At 33.5% G+C, this 24,604-nt stretch overlaps 2 protein-coding genes across 6 annotated transcripts in view; one reads left to right on the top strand and one right to left on the bottom strand.

Annotated features, from left to right (window-relative positions):
- Positions 1 to 7,982, top strand: part of LOC111061659 (GRB10-interacting GYF protein 2) — a 91,430-nt gene extending 83,448 nt beyond the window's left edge. The window contains 2 exon segments of the mRNA XM_039425304.1: positions 1,488 to 1,632; positions 7,339 to 7,982. Coding sequence (XP_039281238.1) covers positions 1,488 to 1,613 — 126 coding nt within the window. The 3' untranslated portion in view covers positions 1,614 to 1,632; positions 7,339 to 7,982.
- A 9,412-nt stretch (positions 7,983 to 17,394) lies between these two features.
- LOC111055814 overlaps positions 17,395 to 24,604 on the bottom strand; it is a 185,737-nt gene continuing 178,527 nt past the window's right edge. For all 5 annotated transcript variants that reach the window (XM_039422661.1, XM_039422659.1, XM_039422658.1 and 2 more), the window contains exons 5-6: positions 20,447 to 20,570; positions 17,395 to 17,510 (exon numbers count right to left, since the gene is read on the bottom strand). In XM_039422661.1, the coding sequence (XP_039278595.1) occupies positions 17,465 to 17,510; positions 20,447 to 20,570 (170 nt within the window). In that variant the 3' untranslated portion in view covers positions 17,395 to 17,464. The remainder of the gene's footprint in view (positions 17,511 to 20,446; positions 20,571 to 24,604) is intronic.

Genomic DNA, 24,604 nt, shown 5'->3' with positions numbered 1-24,604 from the left:
AATAATAGAATTTAATTATTAGTAGATACCGACTACTGGCAGACAACCTTCATGGTTATGCCATAATAGTGTCTTGTGGTTTTTTTATTTATAAATTATGTAAATTTTTGGAATTTTTATTTTTTGTTATTTCTTAGTATGAATTACATTTTTTGTATGAATGATATTTCGTTTATAAAATAAAGACATTTTACTACCACTACTACTACTACTTATGACATTGGAGGTAAAACTAGGCTGAGCCTGTACTATTTCTCTCCAAAAATGTTGATAGAATGATAATGCTGTCTAAAAGTTAAGGTTATATGTAATCACACACTGCTTCGTCACTTGATTTTTGGTCCAGGAATAATTATTTGAAAATTTTGAAGGTTCACGTAATACTCTAAATAAATCAAAGAATGTATCACAATAAATTAAAAACTTGAGAAATATTGCACTTATTAAAAAAATTTGAATACAAAATCATAAAGCATAGAGATCCCGTGTTCAAACCCTCTCAAGACCAAAAGTTTTTTAACCAGATCACTCTCGTGTTATAGGATGGGCACGTTAAACTGTCGATCCCGGCTGAAGTATGACAGTCGTAAGGCCCATTGACGGCTTATATATTATAATTATATATATTCAGGCGGTGGGACCTTCCCGCAAGGGACTCCCCACCAACAAAAGCCATACGAATTTACTTTACAAAATCATAAACATACTCACTATTAAATTACCTATCATAGACAATTATAATTACAATACACATCGACTGCCAGACGAAATTGTTTTCTATTGACGAAGTATTCGGTTCAATAAAGTACTCTATTAGATGAATTCGTTAATCAGTTTGTGAAAGTCAGCTATGAGTAGTGTTGTGTGCTAGTCTACCAGAAATGAATACAATGTTTAATTTCTTATAGAATAGTCATGTTTGTAAAATGCATTATTTTCGAATTATATGCGAGAAACCAAAAATGGTACCTTTGAACCACCCCCACCCCCTTATCACAGGGTGTAGTGGTGGAGACTTTTGATATGTTTACCTCCTCACTACCCTAAACAGAACTGCGGGGTAAAAAATTGTCTTCCAAACTTTTCCCTCTATAACACTTCGTTGACTAGACTATCTCTGAAACACCCTTCTTGTATGAATGTGGAATATGTATGTATGAATCAACTATCATTTGAAATGCAAATATAATAATTGACTGCTCATCAATTTTTCAATTTCAATTTTTTTTATTATTATTAAAACACACAAAACAAAATTACAAAGAATTATGAAACAAATAAAACACAATAAAATGTTACAAATATAAAAAACCATGGGCTTTGTGGTTGGGTGTGTTGGAGAAGAGAAAAAAAAGAGAGGTTAATACCTAGCCAACTATGGTTTCCCATGTAATAGGCAGGCAAAGAAGAGTCTGCGTTTCACTGAGTTGTCTGCAATCACTGAGTCTAGTGTTTCAATTGATTGTGTATGATGTTGGTGGTTGCAGGGCAAAAAGGCGAAGCCGAAGAAGAACAAAATGCTGAAGGTGGACAGTCGCATACTGGGCTTCAACGTGACAGCCGCACACGACCGTATCAACATTGGCGACCGCGACTATGGCGACACCATCTAGGGTCGCGTGACTGCCACAGGTTAGTCGATTACTCTCTCTGTACTACGGCATAAGGTAACCGTCCACTGGAGCCGTATTCAACCGATCCGTTCGGCCGTTGGATCGGACGAATCTGCCGGCCGTTAATTCGGCCAAATATGGTAGTCCATTGGAACCGTATTCAACAGATCCGTTCGGCCGTTGGATCGGACGAATCTGCCGGCCGTTAATTCGGCCGAATATGGTCGTCCATTGGAACCGTATTCAACAGATCCGTTCGGCCGTTGGATCGGACGAATCTGCCGGCCGTTAATTCGGCCAAATATGGTAGTCCATTGGAACCGTATTCAACAGATCCGTTCGGCCGTTGGATCGGACGAATCTGCCGGCCGTTAATTCGGCCGAATATGGTCGTCCATTGGAACCGTTTACGTCAGTCTAGTTCAGTAGTTGGCTGAACTATTGAATATTGAATAAATACTGAATTAACTACTATCACAGCCACCAAATTTTCTCATAAACAATGATTATATTGAGATTTTTAAAATTGAATTAACAAATATCCACTAAATTAGTTGACCGAGCGAAGTGAGGTCCAAAATTCAAGTCGACGGTTTGGCATTTCTCTTAATGTTTAAATGTTGATATGTTGCGCATTTACAGCAAAACGCGGTAATAGATTTTCATGAAATTTGACAGGTATGTTCCTTTTTAAATTGCGCGTCGACAATCTCCATAAGATCAACACTTCGTATCACCAAGCCGCGCCTCCTCAGGTATGCTTAGCCTTAGCTTAATCTGATGCACTGTACTTTTATGAAAATTATCCAACAATCGATATTTACATTTGTATCTCAATATAGACTTCCTATGTGCTTAGTTGACCGAGCGAAGTGAGGTCTAAGATTCAAGTCGACGGTTTGGCATTTCTCTTAATGTTTAGAAGTTGCGCATTTACGGCGAAACGCGGTAATAGATTTTCATGAAATTTGACAGGTATGTTCGTCGACGTTTATACAAGGTTTTTGGAAATTTTGCATTTCAAGGATAATATAAAAGGAAAAAGGAGCCTCCTTCATACGCCAATATTAGAGTAAAAATCAGACTATAGAATTTATTATTAATCATAAATAAGCTGACAAGTGATTACACAGATGTGTGGAGAAGCCAGTCTATTGCTGTATTTCCATAAGGTCTATAGTTTCAATCAGGTACTTGTGGATGAGAATACTGCGTGAGGTCTACTGTTCACAGAACTACTAGTTATTCATTACAATAATCTGACCTTCAGAACCTATTTGTGCAGTAATCTTTGTCTACAGATTCCTTTCAACATCACGACGATGAACTTTTGTCTCGCATATCCCACAATGGAACATGCTCTTGAACCAAACATATCAACTTTTCATTGTCCATAGTTAAAACTTTATAAAACAGAACAGGTTCAAAAAACAAAAACAGACAAGACTGTGACACAATTTTGAGGTTAGGATGATGTTGTCTCAGCTCGACTTCGGCCGGATAGAGCCGAAAAATCCCATTCAATTCGGATCGAAAACTTGATCGGCCGGAGACGGCCGTTCACGGACGTATGTACCTGTTGCAATTGACTAGCATCTATAGCTTTCTTTGTTGGGGGATCGTTCGGACGAGTTCGGTTGTTTTCGGCCGATGCTAGTTCGGACGAAATCGGTTCCAGTGGACGGCCCACCTAAAGTGTGTCATAAATCATGCTACAGCGATAATTGCCTTCTTATCATTTTTCGTCTTCCTGCTTCTTCTACTTCTTCTTCTCCTTCACCTCCTCCTACACCTTATTCATGATTATCCTTACCTTTCCTTTGCACCACCTATTCTTCATATTCACCTTCTCCCTGGTCTTTTTCCCTCCAATTCCACCGTTCTTCCTATTCTCTCACGGTGGGCCGTCCACTGGAACCGATTTCGTCCAAACTAGCTTCGGCCGAAAACTAGTCTAGTCGTCCGAACGATCCCCCATAAAGAAAGAAATAGATGATCGTCCATTGCAACAGATTCATAAGGCCGTGCACGGCCGTCTCCGGCCGATCAATTTTCCGATCCGAATTGAATGGGATTTTCCGGCTCAGTCGAACTGAGACAACAAAGTGTTCCTAACCTAAATTTTTCTCACAGTCTCGTCTGTTTTCGTTTTTTGAAGCTGTTCTGTTTTATAAAGTTGTAACTATGGACAATGAAAGTTGATAAGTTTGGTTCAAGAGCATGTTCCATTGTGGGATATGGGAGACAACAGATATCATCGTGGTGATGTTTAAAGGAATCTGTGAACAGAGATTGCTTGATAATGAATAACTAATTTAGTGGATATTTGTTGAAGGTAAGATCTATTGTAATGAATAACTACTGTAATTTGTGGATATTTTTGTTAATTCAATTTTCAAAATCTCAATATCCTATTGTTAATGAAAAATGTTGGCTATGATAGTAGTTAATTCAATAATTGGCAACTAGACTGACGTAGACGGTTCCAATGGACGACCATATTCCGCCGAATTAACGGCCGGCAGATTCGTCCGATCCAACGGCCGAACGGATCGGTTGAATACGGTTCCAGTGAACGGTTACCCTTAATCTTCTACTTCTTTCTCCTACACTTCCTCCTACTCGTTCCTTCTTCTTCTTGTGGCCCAGATACAGGTCTTCTAGAGTCATCCTTTTTCTGTCTTCATAACTCATTCCAACATTCAATTATTTCTCCTTCCTTGTCTATCCTCCACTTCTGTACTATTCTTACTCCCTATCAGCTTCTTTCCTCCTTCCTCTTTCTCTTCTCCTCTTCCTTATTTTTCTTCTTGTTGTGGTATATATTATAATATCTAGAATAGATAAAATTATCAATTTATAACCCTTTTCTACTCAGACTAAGATGATAATAATAATATTTGAGTATTTTGAGTATAACAGTAAAGCCTATAGAATGGGTAATCAATTGTTGAATAAAGAATTATTGGAGTACCACTCATCGAATTTTATTTTCAAATTACAGACCATGATACTTTGAATATGATTATATAATAAAATGAAATATCAATTGTTGAACAAAAAATTATAGGACTTGAGAGTTTTATTACAAGAAAATGGAATAAAATTTCATGTATTTGAAAAAGTTCTTTGTTTATTTTTTAGTTTATATTGAATGAAAAAGACTAAGAAATTGTCAAAAAACCACTGATTTATTGATAATTAGAAAGACCGGTTTCGGTTATTACACCATTGTCAATCTTTGATAAACAGTTAAACAGTTTATCAGAGATTGACAATGGTGTAATAACCGAAACCGGCCTTTCTATTATCAATAAATCAGTGGTTTTTTGACAATTTCTTAGTCTTTTTCATTCATATGAATAATTACCACAATATCAACTTCTCAACTACACAAAAAGTTTAGTTTATATCGCTATTATTGATTAATCTTTTGTTAGTTACAAACATTACAATGCACAAGATTAGTTATGCTGATGCATTAGCTTTATTCCAATGTGTGATTTAAAATTATATGTGTGTAGTTTTCTCAAGTTGTGTTGAAATATTGTGTGTTTGTTAATCAATTATTGATGGATTGCACCTATGTCTGAAACGACTTGCACCGGTTTCGACTGTTTCGAAAATGTCAGGCGCAACATAACTTTAGCGGCTGGACTAATAAACATTGTTTAATTCAATTTTATTTCAATTTATTTATTAATAACACACAAAACAAGACAAAACAAAATTACAAAGAATTACGAAACAAATAAAACACAATAAAATGTTACAAATATAAAAAACCATGGGCTTTGTGGTTGGGTGTGTTGGATAAGAGAAAAAAAAGAGAGGAAGATACGTAATTTAAAATTATGTGGGTGTAGTTTTCTTGAAATATTAAGTGTTTGTGAATCAATTAATGAATTGCACCTATGTCTGATGAAGTTAGTGTTAGGTGAAGTTAGGACTTTTAAGGCTGTGAAAAGGCTAAAAATAAACTTTTTACTCGTGATATTTTTCAACGGTTTTTACTTTCCTTGCCCTATTACCATAGGTAAGGAAAGTATTGCTTTCTGAAAAAAATAAAATAAGGTACCCCAATTTCTATATTTCTATACGTTTCAAGGTCCCCTGAGTCCAAAAAACTGGTTTTTGGGTATGGGTCTGTATGTGTGTGTGTGTGTGTGTATATGAGTGTATGTGCGTCTGTGTACACGATATCTCATCTCTCAATTAACGGAATGACTTGAAATTTGGAACTTAAGGTCCTTTCACTATAAGGATCCGACACGAACAATTTCGATCAAATGCAATTCAAGATGGCGGCTAAAATAGCGAAAATGTTGTCAAAAACAGGGTTTTTCGTGATTTTCTCGGAAACTGTTCCAACGATTTTGATCAAATTCATTCTTAAAATAGTCATCGATAAGCTCTATCAACTGCCACAAGTCCCATATCTGTAAAAATTTCAGGAGCTCCGCCACATCAATGCAGATATATTCCCAATTATCAGGCTTAAGATACAATTGAAACAAAAAAAATCAAGTGGAGTAGATTGAGCATGAAAATCTGTACAATTAATGTTCAGTAACATTTTCACCTAAATTTGAAAATAAGCTTTAAATTCGAGAAAATGTGATTTTTAAATTGCAAATTATTGTTGATTCTATTAAATCATTCACTATGAAGAGATAGCAGACCTCATGTGTGTCTCCAGCGTTATTGCCCTGTTACCAGCTGGCTCAAATCTTTGAATAGTAGACTTGAGGTGCGCGGGTACACTAGCGTCAGGTGATCAATTTTCATAACGGCAAGGAAAGTTGTGTGAGTGCGCCACACCAGATTTTTTGATTTGTATATCAAGCTATATCAGCCAACTATGGTTTCCCATGTAATAGGCAGGCAAAGAACAGAAGAGAAGTAATGAGGAAAAAAGGGAAGGGAATTTGTATACCATACTCTGTTAAGGCTGTGCAAAGGCTAAAAATAAACTTTCTACTGGTGTTATTTTTGAAAGTTTTTCGATTTGTCAAGATCAAGCTATCAAAATGAAAAAGTTTTCTCAGGAAAACATTTTTTTTTTCGATCATTACTTTTTGAGATAAGAGCGCCTAAAGTTTAAATTTTTGGGACAGAATATTTCAAATTTGGTAGGAGATGAATCCATGATATTCAGAGGATGAATTTTTCATTTTTTTTTTATTGATTGAATAAAACAAAAATCATTTGAAAATATCAATTTTTGAGAAAGTTATTCATTCAATTCACCAAAAATGATTAAAAATAACTCAACTAAAAGTTATTTTTAGTAAACTGAATAACTTTCTCAAAAATTTATATATTCAGATAATTTTTGTTTTATTCAATTAACAATACCATGAAGAATTTATCCTCTGAATCTCATGGATTTATCTCCTACCGAAATTGAAATGTTCTGTCCCAAAAATTTAAACTTTAGGCGCTCGTATCTCAAAAAGTAATGATCGAAAAAAATGGTTTTCCTGAGAAACTTTTTCATTTTGATAGCTTGATGATATACAAATCGAAAAACTTTGAAAAATATCACCAGTAGAAAGTTTATTTATAGCCTTTGCACAGCCTTAACAGTGTATGGTATAGAAATTTCCTAATTGTTCAAATTCTTGAAAAATATCACCAGTAGAAAGTTTATTTTTGAATAATCTATGAATTTATCCGTTTGTAATAAATGTGTTTTTAATCTCTTTTGGCTTCTTATTTTCAGGAAAACCTTCGTAGGAAAATGAGGAAAATTGTTGAGTTTCCAAACTTGGTGAGATTTCAAACGTTTCGCTGGACGATAGAGGACAACCATGAGCTTCAAAGAATCGGACTCTCAATAACTTTATTGGATAAGATAATTTTTGTAATAGTTGAACGTCATATGCGATGTAGCCTTACTTTTGTACCTTACTGTCATGTTTTGTGAAAATATGCCTCTATGTAGCCTTTCTCAATCAGTTTGTTGAATTAAATGTAATTAATGTATTAAATATATTTCACCATGATGTGAATTGATATTTTTTGTGTGGAGGATTTGTGACTAGATAGAATAAATTATTCCATATTTCTGATAAAACTCTCGAAGAATTTTTGGAGGTATGTTGTGAAGAAAATCTGAATTTAAAAATTATAAAATTTGTTGAAAATATAACGAACAAAAAATAAACGCTGACTTACACTTACACTCACACATTCGCATCAAGTGGAAAACGCTCCTTTATTTATTTATTATAATAATTTGAACAGGACACACGAAACATATAGAAGAAAAACACTTGGAAACTTACATTATTTATCGGAAATTTTGGTGGATTTTCCAACCTTCCTCAAGCCAAGCAGTGCTGTTCACTTATTTATTGTTAAATGCCACTCAGTCAGAGTCACTCTGAGTTTATCAGAGATTGACAATGGTGTAATAACCGAAACCGGTCTTTCTAATTTCAATAAATCAGTGGTTTTTTGACAATATCTTAGTCTTTTTCATTTTCATTTCAAATTGTCAAAAAACTACAGATTTATTGATACTTAGAAATACCGGTTTCGGTGATTAAACCATTATTGTTAAATGAAAAAGACTAAGAAATTGTCAAAAAACTACAGATTTATTGATACTTAGAAAGACCAGTTTCGGTTATTACACTCAATATCTCTGATAAGTCAATCTCTGATAAACTTATTTATTGGTAAAATCATGAAGCATAGATGATTCTAGCACTTTAGTAAATGAATGAAAATATGTAATAAACGCAAATATAAAAATAGAAGATAATGGATCGTTATTGTGGTTGAAGTCATACTTAACAAACAAGAACTTTATAGTAAATGGATATCCATTGTATTTGGAGCCATACCTTACATAGTAGCTTATATACTAGCACTCCTATTCACTTTTGTTTCTGCAGTTGACTAATTTCCTTACCCAACTCTGTAGAACTTTGAGGAAGGAATCCAAATGACTCGATCTGACAGTCACTATGAACGATGACTGAGCGAACAGTTAATTTTAGCCTGATGATTTTTGATTTCCCCATATCAAAAATTAGAGCCCTCTAATCAAATTTAATTTTCGGGCACTCAAATTTTGGAAATATTCCAAGGATCATCTCGGTGTTCCTTATTTTTCCTTGTTAACCAATTCTGTAGATGGTCACGTGGTTCAGAGAGAAAATAATGTAAAAGTTTCTCCGCACACAGGCATCATAGCCCATGTGAAGAAAATTTCCTATAATGCATTCTATATTTTTTTGTAATGTGTATTTATAAAGAGGAATAAATTGATTTGATTTGAAGTAAAAAATATGAAATTGTAATGGAATGAATGAAAGTAAATTAGTAGAATACGTAAATGGTTCAAACAGTGCTTCCAAACAATTTATTTACGATTACATTTTTTCATATTGTCAATTTATTTTTGTTTGGTTGGTGCAGAATTCAGAAAATTTAGCTATTAAACCAAACATTTTGTTGAGGTGGATGACATTTTGTAAAATGAGCGTAATTTAACTTGACAGGTCTCACCTTCTTCATGCTCTGTATTATTTTTTCAATTCAATTTATTTGCCATATATACAAGATTCATACAATTACAAATTCACATAATAATTGGGTACATCATACAGGAATTCAGAATATACTCTATTCATAATTGAAGCGTTTCAAAAATATCGAAAAAATCGAACATTGACTAGTTTTGAGGTATCCTTCACCCATCTAAGTAATTCAGGTTACTCATCTCTTTGCATTGATTGCCATTTATTAATTATTATATCTCTCCATAGCCTATAAACGAATTAGCAACGGTGTGGAGAACCAAACCTCTCCAAGGAGGCCAATGTTCTTACGTAAAATTAATTGAAATGAATTTGCCGTTCAGATTTTCTTCCCAATTTTAATACCTTGCTATTATTCACAATAATTTAAAATACCTTGCCATTATGCACAATACATGGGGTATCTTTCTGAAACATTGCTTTATCATTGCGTGAAGCCAATACCTTTCAAAAAGGTATTATTTCAAATCCAGATGTAATATTTTCAAATTGATGGAAAAATGAATATTTTGAGTAATAATTTAAAATACATGGGGTATCTTTCTGAAACATGTTGCTTTATCATTTCGTGAAGCCAATACCTTTCAAAAATGTATTATTTCAAATTAAGATATAATATTTTTAAATTGATGGAAAAATGAATACTTTAGTGCCTTAAGTGCATTAGAATGTTCTGTTTTGATAATGCTCTATTTATAATAATCATTATTATTTGTAAATTATTAAGACAATTTTTATACTGTATTATCATTATTTATGTAAAATTTATGTTCTCATTTTTGATAAGCTAGGCCTATTATCATTATTTATTCAGAAAATTAAGTAATCATATTTTATAATTTATGTATATTATCATTTATTCAGAAAATTAAGTAATCATATTTTATAATGTATGATCATTTTTGTGTGAAAATTGACAAGTGGCGGTAAGTCTCTTTACAAAAATGTTCAAATACTGGTCTCAAATTTAAATGGCAAAATCTTTAAGGTTTCCAAATGCTTAGTAATTGTTGAATCCTCTGAGATTGACTGTAGGTTAGTTGTAAAAAAATTGTTCTCCAAATGTGTGGTGCAAGGCGCAACCAATTGTAAATAAAACTTACCAAGTAACGAAATTCAACAATATTTCCTCTAGATAATGTTAAAAATTGGCTTTGAAAAGTTGTTGTTTTTTGAATAAAAATCAGTTGACTGATATCTATACCTTTTTGAAATAATTGAAGATACAAAAAAAGCAAGAATAATCTTCGATCCAATTCTGGGGTCATATATTATTGTGATAGCTTCGCAAAGAAACTTTTGAAGTCATGTATTTATAAAGTGAGTATTTATAAGGAGTAAAATACAAATGATAACCACTGTAACTATTATGAATCTATAGTAATAAATTTGTAATAAACCTGTTTAGTAATATTGTTATAGATAACGACTTCCACCAATGAGACAGTAGAGTTCATTAATATCATGTTATCGGTATTTTTATTCTCGATTCAATCATATTAATATAATATATATTTGCGAATTGATAACGTTCATGAATAACACACGTTTATAAATACAAAACATATTTTCAAATCAAAATGTTGTTCCGAGCTGCTTAACGGTGTAAGGCTATTTTGCCATTACAATAAATAATGTATAATATTGTTTTGTATATGAAAGTTTATCCATCATACGATTGTGATTTGTTATTGAATAAATCTATTATTTGATAACTGGATGAGATACCTCTATTTCAAATTTATTTCTTCAACTTCCTTATTCCTAAATCCTAATGCTTTAGATGACTTCTCTCTACTGTAGTTGAATGATAATAATAATTACTCAATGCCAATGATTTGCATCTAGAGAAGTGTATTTACAATAATAGATAGATAGATAGATAAATGACTTTTCCTACAGTTACGTTGAAAAGTGGTCATTGCTGCACTGATTACAGAACGCAAAGAATCACTTTTCCGCTCTAGTGCGGGAAAAATCTTTTCTGCACTCCAGATTTGCAACATGGCAACGCAAAATACTTAGTAGGTTATATGGAGCAACAGTGCAGCAAAATCAAAATGAAGTTGGTAACAGTGACTGCTGTGGCTGCTATAGTGAGCAGAGGTGCAACGAAGCACAACGCGCAAATTATTAAGTAGATATTATAACCAACGACAACGAGGACTTTAGGATTTCAGGATTAAGGTTTTTATCAATAATAAAATTACACAGAAAAACATTTGATGGATTTCAGGCAATTTTACCCATAATTACCCACTTTTCATATTCAATGCTAACTGTAGGAAAAACTAATGTGAAATACGTGCGCAAAGTTCCTCTGCTGCACTCAACAAACCATTCCGCCCGAGCCTACGGCTCGGGCGTAAACGTTTCTTTCGGTGCAGCAAACTGTCACTTTGCGCACTAGTTGCACAAATAACTATTTATTAACACTTTACAATAAAAGTGATGTGGGCGAAATTGAGGCAATAAAAGCCCCCTCTTCCATTTAACCCACAATACAGAGACATACAGAGTGAATCATATGTATGGGAACCCTTCAATAAATTGGAGACTGTTGTAGATATAATACTGTAACTTTCAGGATAAGTTATTGGTCAAATTCTCTACCTTTTGACGTAGGTACAACTGAATTTCAACCCCTCATAAGGGGGTGACTTAGGGGGTTGTAACTCGAATATTTTAATTGTAAACACCCATTGTGTGGTACATCATTTTAAAGTCCTTTTTGAAACAAGAAAGATGGCATCGATAAATATGTTCTATGATACTTGCATCCTCCAAAATGGCGGCTGATTGAAGTTTCAGTTTTTAAAGAAATGAGGGGTTGAAACTCAAATATTTTAGAACGTAAACACCCATTGTGTTATCATAAGCTATTGGTCAAATTCTCTACTTTTTGACGTACAACTGAATTTCAACCCCTCATAAGGGGGTGACTTAGGGGTTGTAACTCGAATATTTTAAATGTAAACACCCTTTGTGTGATACATCGTTTTAAAGGCCTTCTCAAAACTAGAAAGTTTATACTTAAGATGAAATATTTTGTTAAATATTTATCAATTCTACATTGTTAAAAGCCAATCTGGCAACAGAGCAAAGCGAGAGAGAGATAGCGCTATCCGCTTTGTTGAATGATAGACAAGGATAGCAAAATATCATTGGTAATCAAACACTGCCATTATAACGTGGACCTCACTATAGAATTTAAGTTTTCAACTTTTTTGGAGAAAGCGACTTAGGTCTGTAGGCAGATGATCGGTTTAAACGGAGAAACGTCAGCTGTTCGTTTAAACCCCGTATGAAACACATTATGATAAATTTCAATTTATTTATTTATTCACACACACACATAAGATACATCAATATGAAATAAAAATTAATTACATCAATAAAAAAACATTACAGTATAAAATAAATAACATAAAAATACATAAATGCAACCATATCTACCAGTAAACGTGGTTCAGCGTTAGACGTAGTGCTAGCATATGACCCTAAGAACGCTAGGTCTTGTGAGTATTTTTGTAAACGATTTGAACGATCAAGGTCTTGAGAACGGCCCTAGCCAAGCACACTTTGTAAACCAATCAAAATAGTTGGTCCAGCCTAGATCCTGTTATTGGTTACTCGGCAATACAGCTTGCTTGGCTAAGGATGTTCTTGAAAATCATTTTTATAGATACGGTCCACTGTGAAAAAAAGTTGCCATTGTGACTTTTGAGATTAGACTGTCAGTGTTGGTTAAATGAGAGGCATATATGTTATTCATAAGGAATACTGTCAGTTTTGAGTAGCATCAATCAACTTCACTGAATGGTTCGATTGCACAAAAGCCTGTTAAATTTCAACCGCGATTAAATGCCACGAGAAACAATCCGTGAAGATTTCTTCTCTGGCTGGTTCTCGTGACATTTAATCATGATTAAAATTTAACAGGCTCTTGTGCAACCGGGTCTATCGTCGGCTTCTTGCACTACCTCCGTAAACAGTTTTCGCCACACTGCACAGAAAGCAGCTGTTTTCCAGTCCCTACGTAGATCTGAAAGACATTGCAGACGACTCTCGTCTGACGTCAGAACAGGTTTCTTTCCGGCCTAGGCCGGAAAGAGTACTCTTTTCAGCCGCTAACATGGAACTAAGAAAGGTGATCAAAAAACAGCTGATCAAAAAACTTTTCATTATTTGTGTTCATTATTCATAATAATATCATCTAATTATTGTCATTTGAAAGAATAAAAAAGTATAAACTCAACCTCCCACATAATTGAACATCATCTTTTAGGTTATTTAGACAAATCAGAATAAAAAATAAAAATACTTGGACAATTTCCTGATATTCAGATTACCTCAGATTTGCTAGAGCTATCACCTTCCACTTCTGCTTTCGGAAGTGCTTAGTAAACAACCATTCTCATATATATTGTTTATTTTTGTGTGCGGCAAAAAATAGTGTTCGCACCACGGGCAAAGATGTTTTTCTGGTTCTCAATCTTTTCTAGTTCTTGGCCTGCGGCCTCGGACTTGAAAACCTATTTCGAGCCGGAAAAATCTCATTTTCTGCTCTAGGTGCGAAATATACTATTGTGGAGGTAGTGCTTCTTGCCGTGCAGGTAAAGGAAGTAGTCTATAAAGGTGAGAGAAAGTTAATCCAAGCCATAGTGAAAATGATAATTTATTATTGAAACATACAGTTGTGTACAAAAATATACAAATTTACAGTATCAATATAAAAAATGTGTGGTACTGCCAGTAGCTAAGAACAGAACTTGCCTAAATAAAAATCAGTCTCAACACAAAAATGTTCTTCAAGATTTCGGAAAGAAAGAAACTTACAGATTTTAATGATATTTCAAAAATAAATTTGTCTTCGTATGAGAGATTTATTGATGATTTTATTTGGATAAACTACCCTCATATTTTATGGGTGACAATCTTTTTTCCTATCACAGTTTCTCAATACTACCATAGAGAAACAATAGCACGAATAGATATCCCATGGTATAGGGCGTTTATGTCGCAACATTTACTGTTATCTCAAGCCGATAGTCCACGTTGTTCTATCCCGTGAAGCTTTATGACGCTGGTAGCTTTGACTATAGAAAGAAATTCTTTGACTATAGTCTTTATAGTCTTTATAGACTCTATAGTCTTTGACTATAGAAATTCTTTCTATAGTCAAAGCTGGTAGTCTCTCATATTGTGCCGTTCATATACTCTTACCCGGTCAAAACAGTAAAAATCGACAGTAATCGGCTTGAGATAACAGTAAAAGTTGCGACATAAACGCCCTATACCATGGGATATCTACTTACGCTATTGTTTCTCTATGATACTAGGCTACCTACTTACATGTTTTGTTGACCGAGCGAAGTGAGGTCTAAGATTCAAGTCGACGGTTTTGCATTTCTCTTTATGTTAATATGCTTATATTTATTCATGTTCTGCATTTACAGCGAAACGCAGCAATTGATTTTCATGAAATTTGACAGGTATGTTCCTTTTTGAATTGCGTGTCGACGTATACATACGGTTTTTTGAAATTTTATATTTTAAGGATAATACAAAAGGAAAAGGAGTCTCCTTTGAACGCCAATATTACCGTAAAAATCAGACTTAAGAATTATTCATCATAAATCAGCTGTCTAGTGGACTATGATACTACCCGTTCAAAAACATCGAACATCATGAAACTGTATCTTTCCATCTACGTTGTAGACAGTTGCAGCCAGACCTGATAACAGCGCTCACACTCACATTCCGGGACGACACGTCACGGTACGATAGGACAGAAAGCTCTATGTTTATTAAGGATTTTTTCTAGACATTTTAAATTGATAAATTATTTAATCATTTTTGAGAAAACATAACAACAAGTCAATGTAACTTACTGAGCGCGAGGTCTACTGTTGACAGAACAAAGTCTAGTTCTTACTAGTCTAGTTCATACTCAAGGCATTGGGTCCAATCGTAAGCGTACCTGTACAAAGAATAATACATCTACCTTGATACTCAATATTTTTCAATATATATTTATAGAGAGATACATTTTAAACTGTGGACTATCATCATCAAAGCTGGCCACTGACGAGCGTTCCAAACGGCGTGGCGCGGCGCGATGTCACTCCAGCTGGAACGATCCAAATCCGTAAATATTTTGTGGGTCAATTCACGAGCACTCCATTCCATCACTCCAGTAGTTGATGGTTTGTGATCAAGTATGGACGAGGAACTTCTCCTGATTTCAACAGCTGTGTGTTTGTACGTAAAAAGAAAAAACCCAAACGGAAATGGGTGAAACGTTTATTTTCGAATAGGCGGAATCACACGCATCTGAATTTATTTCAAGATCTTAGTGTCGAACCTTCGGACTGGAAGAATTATTTGCGTATGGATGAAGATACCTACAACCATTTACTTCGTTTGGTAACACCGATGATTACAAAGAAAGATACAGTCATGAGACAGTGCATTACTCCCCATGAGAGGTTGGCTGCAACTCTACGTTTCTTGGCCACCGGGATGAACTATGAAGAGCTGAAGTTCATCACAGCGATATCACCGCAGAGATTGGGAGTAATTATTCCTGAAACCTGATAATAACAACTAACCTTATTCATTTCCTTCCGAAATGAGCCTCTCATCGAGTTGAGCTTCTTAGTAACTACATCTTTTGTAGCTGTGGGATCAACAGTTTTAAAAAATTCAAGGATCATCTCCAGAGCAGCGTTCCTTTTTACCTTGTCATGGTAACCAGGGTCTGTTATTTTCCACAAACAGGTATGATCCCTGTACATCTCGATCACAGAGATTACAAAATCCCGGTTCGAACTCATGACAACACAACAACACAAGAACAAAACAACAATCAAAACAAGAGCAAAACAGCAATCTATCCTTCCAAGTCAACGGTCTGACACGCACTGAGACGGGACAACCCACAGGTTTCCACATTCACGGTCGTTCCGTCGTTCCAGCATGCCATCGAGATTCCCCATTCACGAGGAGTTGGAGTGACGTAGGTTTGGCGTGGCGCGATGGATTTTCAACCGGTTGGAATTCCATCGAGCCTCGTCGCTCCACCAAAATACGAGCGCGATTCACCATTCACGTCGTTCCAATGGCACGCTACCGTGCCATTTGGCTTGTTGGAACGCTCGTCAGTGGCCAGCTTAACATGAACATCGTTTCACATTCAAAAAAATTTTAACAATTAAGAGTGATTCTCGTACCTATGAAGGTGGGGTGAAGATGGAACCCAGTGCCTTCAAATCGCGTCTTGACTGAACAATACATTCAAGTTCTGTTGTGAAAGTGGATTCTTTTGCTTTCCGATTTTTGACCAAGGGACAACGCAGTTCAAGTGTTCAAAAATTTTATAAAAATCTTAAGTAAAAGATTATTATTTTTCGGTGAATCACTCATTTGTCAAATAATCACCTTTGCACATAAATTATGCTACTGAGCTACCTACATTACTTTATTTAGTGATCTATAAGGCTATCTCCTTCACTTTGGCCCGGTTGCAAAAAGCCGGTTAAAATTTAACCGTTATTAATTCCATAAGAACAAATCAGAAAAGGCTTTTTTGTAAAGACGGCTTTTCTGATTGATTCTCATGGAATTAAACACGGTTAAAATTTAACCGGCTTTTGCGCAACTGGCACTTTATCTACCAAGAGTTTGATATAGAAAGTAATATTATAATAATTATGAATACCAAGGGTTATGTACTTTAATTGATGGGAATAAATAAATGGAATGAGTATCCTTTTTTTTAGAAATTACCGCACCTATACCTTTAAATGATTGTGAGTGATTAATTCATTTATTGTAAAATATCTGACTGCGAGTTGTTTTTTCTAAAAGCAAAAAGTGATTTAATAATAAGCAGTTCGTGATGGAAAACAACATTGAAGAATTTAAATGATTTTTAAAAAGTTTAGTCTTTTTTTAAAAGAATTAACTTAAAAGGTACCTAATTTCTACAAAAAGTATATGCTACTTATTCCATTATTTTATTCTTACAAAGTGATATATCTTACTAAAAATAGACAGAGATTTCTGATAATATATAGCTTTGAAACACTGTTACAATATAACAGAAAATAGTGTTAGAATAAAATTATAAAATTCAACTATATTCTGCTTAATTACTTGGGCTATTGACTCATTTATATTAACGTCTCAACACCTAATTTTGGTGTCGAAATTTATTACAATAATAATAATTTATTCAAATTTATTATTTTGACTTTTAATAAACATAAGAATTATTTATTATTGAACTATTCATCATGATTCGGCAATTTTGCAAAATATTCCGCCAATGTCGCAGAAGCTGAAACAAAAATAGATTGAAATTTATTATGAAAATTAGTGTGGAGTAATACAGCATATCAATACGGTAGATGTTCAATTCAAATCAATTCATTTGCTATAAAGATACTCATTTTTATAGACAAAATACAATTGAGATACAAGTTTATGAATGAAATAGTAGGCAGAAATAGACCTTTTATCATTTTCTCAATGATATTAAAGTTTGTATATATAGAGCTTGCAACATTTTATGGATCGTTAATCTATATCGCGGCTCAACTAAAGTGATTCACTGTAAACTGGTTGCGATCCCCTTAGATAAAATCAATGCCTCACATTTAAACAATTTAACAATGCTAAGTGGATCTTGCTTTATATAGTTTCAACACTATTATACTTGGGTGCTAGCCGTTAATAGAATTTTATTTATTCATAAACATATATCGTACCATAATCATAGAGTGATTGAGAAGACAGGCTTATAGCCCTTAATTACTATTTCATTCCCAGATTGAAATAATAAAGAACATCAATTGAATAATAAATCACTATTAAATTTTATAAAACTTTTAAGTGAAAAAACACTCACATTATTTGATGTGGCGACGTCCGTTTCGTGCTGGTATCGCACATTTTCAAGCCAAACAGGAACTGAAGTGTTTAAGGTTATGAGGGTGAAATTTGGTTGGGGTGGAGGGGAGTTTTGGAGTTTTGACAAAATCAACTTTTCCTCCCACACCCTGTTTGACAAACTCATTTAAATACTCCTCCATTAACCACCAAAACTCCCCTCCACCCCAACCAAACTTCACCCTCATAACCTTAAATACTTCAGTTCCTGTTTGGCTTGAAAATGTGCGATACCAGCACGAAACGGACGTCGCCACATCAAATAATGTGAGTGTTTTTTCACTTAAAAGTTTTATAAAATTTAATAGTGATAATTATAGTGGAAACAAGATGGATAACCAACAACAGAATAATAAATCTGTATTGGATTTTTACTTCGACATTGCTTTCTTATTATTCTATGATTCACTTGAATAAAGACTTCAATGAATCAATAACTGAGAAGTGTCACCTGGTAATATGGGACATATATATGAATCATATATTTATCTCATATTGATCAGGATTTTAGAGTTTTTAAATTAAAACTGGTCACCTGGTCATATGGGACACATATATGAACTAGCCGTCAGGCTCGCTTCCCTCGCCATATCCGTCTAGCCAGGGGGCTCCGTCCCCTGGATTCCCGACTGGATCGTCCAAGAATGAGATCAGCAGGTTCGCTTCGCTCGCCTGAATTTTTCATTTGTAGGACGATCATATGTTAGGACGATCCAGTCGGGGGTCCAGAATAAACGTCTGGCTAAACGGATATGGCATTCTTAGATTGAAATAATAAAGAACATCAATTGAATAATAAATCTGTATTGGATTTTTACTCGGACATTGCTTTCTTATTATTCTATGATTCACTTGAATAAAGACTTCAATGAATCAATAACTGAGAAGTGTCACCTGGTAATATGGGACATATATATGAATCATATATTTATCTCATATTGATCAGGATTTTAGAGTTTTTAAATTGAATCTGGTCACCTGGTCATATGGGACATATATATGAACTAGCCGTCAGGCTCGCTTCGCTCGCCATATCCGTCTAGCCAGGGGGCTCCGTCCCCTGGATTCCCGACTGGATCGTCCAAGAATGAGATCAGCAGGCTCGCTTCGCTCGCCTGCATTTTTAATTTGTAGGACGATCATATGTTAGGACGATCCAGTCGGGGGTCCAGAATAAACGTCTGGCTAAACGGATATGGCAAGCGAAGCGAGGCTGACGGCTAGTAATATAATATTCCCAGGAATAGCTCTGAAAGAAGTAGTAGTGCCCAATCAATTTTTCCGCGATAAATGCATTTCAATCTTCAACTTGGTGCCAACCTAACAAAGTCAACTCAACTTAATGCCAACCTGACAAAATTATTAATTTAGTTACCAGTTAACAACTGTTTCTAAGAGGTACTCTTTCTAGATTATAGATCTATATTAACATATGATATGGACATTTTTCAATTATAATTAAGAGAATAAGAAGAATATACATGCTAAAAGACGAACTTTAATCCCTTAATAACCACCCTTAGAGTTAAAATATTGCCAAAAGATTCCTTAGTGCGCCTCTAAAGGGCCAACTGAACATACCTACCAAATTTGAACGTTTTTGGTCCGGTAGATTTTTAGTTCTGCGAGTGAGTTAGTGAGCGAGTCAGTCAGTCAGTGAGTGAGTGCCATTTCGCTATATATATATATATATATATATATATATATAATATATATATATATATATATATATATATATATATATATATATATAGATAGAAGATAGATCATATTATATTAATCACATATTGATCAGGATTTCAGACTTTTCAAATTAAAAAGCTCTAAAATCCTGATCAATATGAGATAAATATAAATATTATTCATATATATGTCCCATATGACCAGGTGACAGAAGGCCCTTTCAATTTCTTATATACTAGACAAAAGACGCACAATATTTTTGTCAGGATGAAAATGTATAAGAACCAATGGTTATGGATATTCTATTTTTGCCCAGCTCAACAGAAATACATCTGGTATCATTGTTTTACCATGGTATAAAGATTGAATCAGAAAAAATGTGTGAATACTCCCATAAAAGAATCAATAATTGTATATTATAATATTCTTGTTCCTTGCAGAGCAGAAATACATTTGGTATCAGGGTTTTACCGTTATATAAATATTGAGTTTTAATGAAAATGTGTGAACACACCCATCCCATTAAAGAAACAATGGTATTCTATTTTTGCCCAGCGGCACAGCAGAGATCTAATGGAAATTAATAATCATTATATAAATTGAACCAAACTATGAAAATATTGAACTTATTATGGCTCTTACCAATGAGAAACATGTTGATTCATCTTGAATGTCTCGAGTTTGTTGTATTGTGTTGTGCTCACTATACATCCGCCTGGCAAAGCCATTGATTCAGCTGCTCCCAGGTGCACTGTCTCCGATGGAGCTGAGAAAAATAAAATTAACAATAAAATCAATTTTAACAAGTTTAATTAAATATCAGTTGAATAAACCTCACGGTATGTCTAATTAGACATTTATTATTATTTATTTAAAACATATTTATTTACAAACATTATTTATTTATCCTATTATATTAAGCGAGCAATTTCTGCATATTTATATCTGGTTATTTTTATATTTGTTTTTTTTTATATTTGGTTATTTATGTTTAACGGATCTCGTAAACAGCTCAAACGATTTTCACGAAATTTGGAACATAGTAGGTTTATGATATAAAAATTCGATTGCACTAGGTCTCATTCTTGGGAAAACTCGCTGAACGACATTAAAAGGATAATTCATCCTTGGAAAACAGATGATAATTTCGTCGTCTCTCGATAACAGAAGACGCGTGTGCCTGTGTGGGAGAGAGACAGAATTATTTCCAGCTGTGTAATCATAATCAATCAGCGAGAAATTTTATCTATAGTGAGGTCCACGTTATAATGACAGTGGATGAAGATAGAAGAATAGCGATGTCGAATGATAGACAAGGATAGCAAAACCTAAGTTGATCAAATACTGTCATTATAACGTGGACCTCACTATAGCTAGACAATTTAATCGACTTGATCAACATAATCTGATTTTGTTGACATGACATGATAATCCTCCTAAACTAGAGAATATCATAATTTTCAAAGTTGATCATTATTTGACAATTTCAAGTGATTAGTGAGTGTTATTTTGTTATTCAATTTGGTTTGTATATAATCTAAATTATAATTTTTTTGTTTTCAAATGTTTGAACAGAAAATTGAACCTGAATTCAAGTGTATGGAACATAACCTACTTTCTGGACTATTTATAGTGTATAAATCAAAATTCGGGAAAGAAACAGTTTTGGGCTGTGCCTGTTAGTACTTCCCCAATCATTTCAAAGAATTGTGTTCGGTTTATTGAAAGTCGATAAATAGATAACGAGCGAAGCTTGGTGCCCCAATATTAAATAATAAACGTTAAGAACTTGACGAATTCGCATGTCATTATTTATAGAGAGATTCCTTTAAAATTATCAGAATTTTTTGATTGGTGATCACTAATGTTTTTTCACAATGTTGTATACTGATAATTTAAAGGGAGTCTCACTATAGAGGTTCGGAGTTCACAGATTCAGTCTACTACTATGGTATTGCTTCACCGGTCTTGGGTTCGATTCCCAAACTGTGACTGACATTTTATTGTGTCATCCGATCCACGCACAAGTTTACTTTTACTTATGTAGGCATCATCAGCATATAAGATGTACCAAAGGCTTGTTCAAAATAAGTAGGCTATACAGTTTATGTTGTTTGTAGAAAGTGAGTCAACAAAGTAACGATACAGAATGAAGAAAAATAATCTTTGATACAGATATTTATGTTAAAAGAATGGGACATAAATGGTTGGAATTCATGGACAACATGAAAAATGAAGAATTAATGAATTAATATGATTAATGAAGAATGAAATATTATGCATATGAGTTAATATGATTAAAATGAATTAATATGATTAATGAAGAATTTATTATTTATTTATTAGTTATTAGTAAATTCTTCAAGGTTATGAATATGAGTTACAATATTATCAACCATAGGATTTATGAAAAATTAAATATTATTTATTTATTTATTTATAAGGTTAGCAAAAAAATACAAGAATCGGAAAAGAAAAAACAGGCTATTGCCTAAAACTTCTTCAATCTCTTAATTTAGTTTTAAATTGTCCAAATATTATAGGTTATGTCCTTTCAAATTTCTACACCAAATCACAATCTAAAATATAAATTAGAATAAAACAAACGATTTTAAATTTGGATGAATTAATAATAAAAGTTTCTTAAAGACATGAAACAAACTATAAATTCACAAAATAAAGAATAAAAACACTTAAATTTTGAGCTCGAAAATATCACATTCACCTTAGCTATATAACAGCTGTAACTGATATTATTATTTATTTAAAACATATTTATTTACATACATTATTTATTTATCCTATTATATTAAGCGAGCAATTTCTCTATATTTATATCTGGTTATTTATGTTCAACGGATCTCGAAAACAGCTCGAACGATTTTCACGAAATTTGGAACATAGTAGGTTTATGATATAAAAATTCGATTGCACTAGGTCTCATTCTTGGGAAAACTCACTGAACGACATTAAAAGGATAATTCATCCTTGGAAAACAGATGATAATTTCGTCGTCGCTCGATAACAGAAGACGCGTGTGCCTGTGTGGGAGAGAGACAGAATTATTTCCAGCTGTGTAATCATAATCAATCAGCGAGAAATTTTATCTAGCTAGACCATTTAATCGACTTGATCAACATAATCTGATTTTGTTGACATGACATGATAATCCTCCTATAATGAGGTCCACATTATAATGACAGTATTTGATCAACTTTAGTTTTGCTATCCTTGTCTATCATTCGACAAAGCCGGTGATACTATCCTTTTCTAGGAAATATAATTAATCAATGCAGAGAATCGGCATCGCTATTCTTCTATCTTTTTTCACTGCCATTATAACGTGGACCACACTATAAACTAGAGTATATCATAATTTTCAAAGTTGATCATTATTTGACAATGTTTCAACTGATTAGTGAGTGTTATTTTGTTATTCAATTTGGTTTGTATATAATCTAAATTATATTTTTTTTGTTTTTAAATGTTTTAACAGAAAATTGAACTTGAATTCAAGTGTATTGAACATAACCTACTTTCTGGACTATTTATAGTGTATAAATCAAAATTCGGGAAAGAAACAGTTTTGGGCTGTGCCTGTTAGTACTTCCCCAATCATTTTAAAGAATTGTGTTCGGTTCATTAAAAGTCAATAAATGAATACCGAGCCAAGTTTGGTGCCCCGATATTAAATAATAAACGGTAAGAGCTTCACGAATTTGCATGTCATTATTTTTAGTGAGATTCCGTTAAAATTATCAGTATTTTTTGAATGGGAATCACTAATGTTTTTTCACAATGTTGTATACTGATAATTCAAAGGGAATCTCAATATAGAGGTTCGGAGTTCACATATACTCAGTCTACTGCTATGGTATTGCTGCACCGGTCTTGGGTTCGATTCCCAAACTGTGACTGACATTTTATTGTGTCATCCGATCCACGCACAAGTTTACTTTTACTCATGTAGGCATCATCAGCATATAAGATAGCAAAGGATTGTTCAAAATAAGTAGGCTATACATTTTATGTTGATTGTAAAAAGTAAGTCAACATAGTAACGATACAAAATGAAGAAAAATAATCTTGATACAGGTCTATGTTAAAAGAATGGGACATAAATGGTTGGAATTCATGGACAACGTGAAAAATATTAATGATGAATTAAATACTAGTAGTTCTGTGAACAGTAGACCTCACGCAATATTCTCATCCACAAGTGCCTGATGTCAACTGTTTTAAATGTTCAAACTCAGTTCTCGTTTAAATTTGTATTCCATATGATATAATTCATCCAGTTCCGTGATAATCTTTCTATCTGATGAAAATTAATTTTTTAGAATCAAAAATATATTTATATAAAAATATTATCATTATTTAGTTTATTTGTTTATTTTTATTCGACTATTAAATTAGTTTTTTTCGAATGTGAGAATATTGATACTGATGGGCACGAATACCATGACTGCAAAACAAAATATCGAAACCAAAGACTTTAAAGCTGCGATTAGACCAAATTTATTAACAAAATGTTAATTACTCAATCCTTTTTGATCATATTTGATTGAACATAACTTATCATACACATGAAGAACATTTGTGTTTGTCAACTTCCGTTCAATCTAATAGAATCTATAAGGATTAAGTTATTAACATTTTTTTAATAACTTTGGTGTAAACCCAGCTCTAAGATGCATACCTCTTTATTTGATTGAAACTATAGACCTTATACAAATACAGTAATAGACTGGCTTCTCCACACATCTGTGTAATCACTTCTCAGCTGATTTATGATGAATA

This window comes from Nilaparvata lugens, chromosome 3 (genome assembly GCF_014356525.2).
Source record: "Nilaparvata lugens isolate BPH chromosome 3, ASM1435652v1, whole genome shotgun sequence".
Classification (NCBI taxonomy): domain Eukaryota; kingdom Metazoa; phylum Arthropoda; class Insecta; order Hemiptera; family Delphacidae; genus Nilaparvata; species Nilaparvata lugens.
The sequence above is the reverse complement of the archived record's forward strand: the minus strand, read 5'-3'. Positions and strand labels throughout refer to the sequence as shown.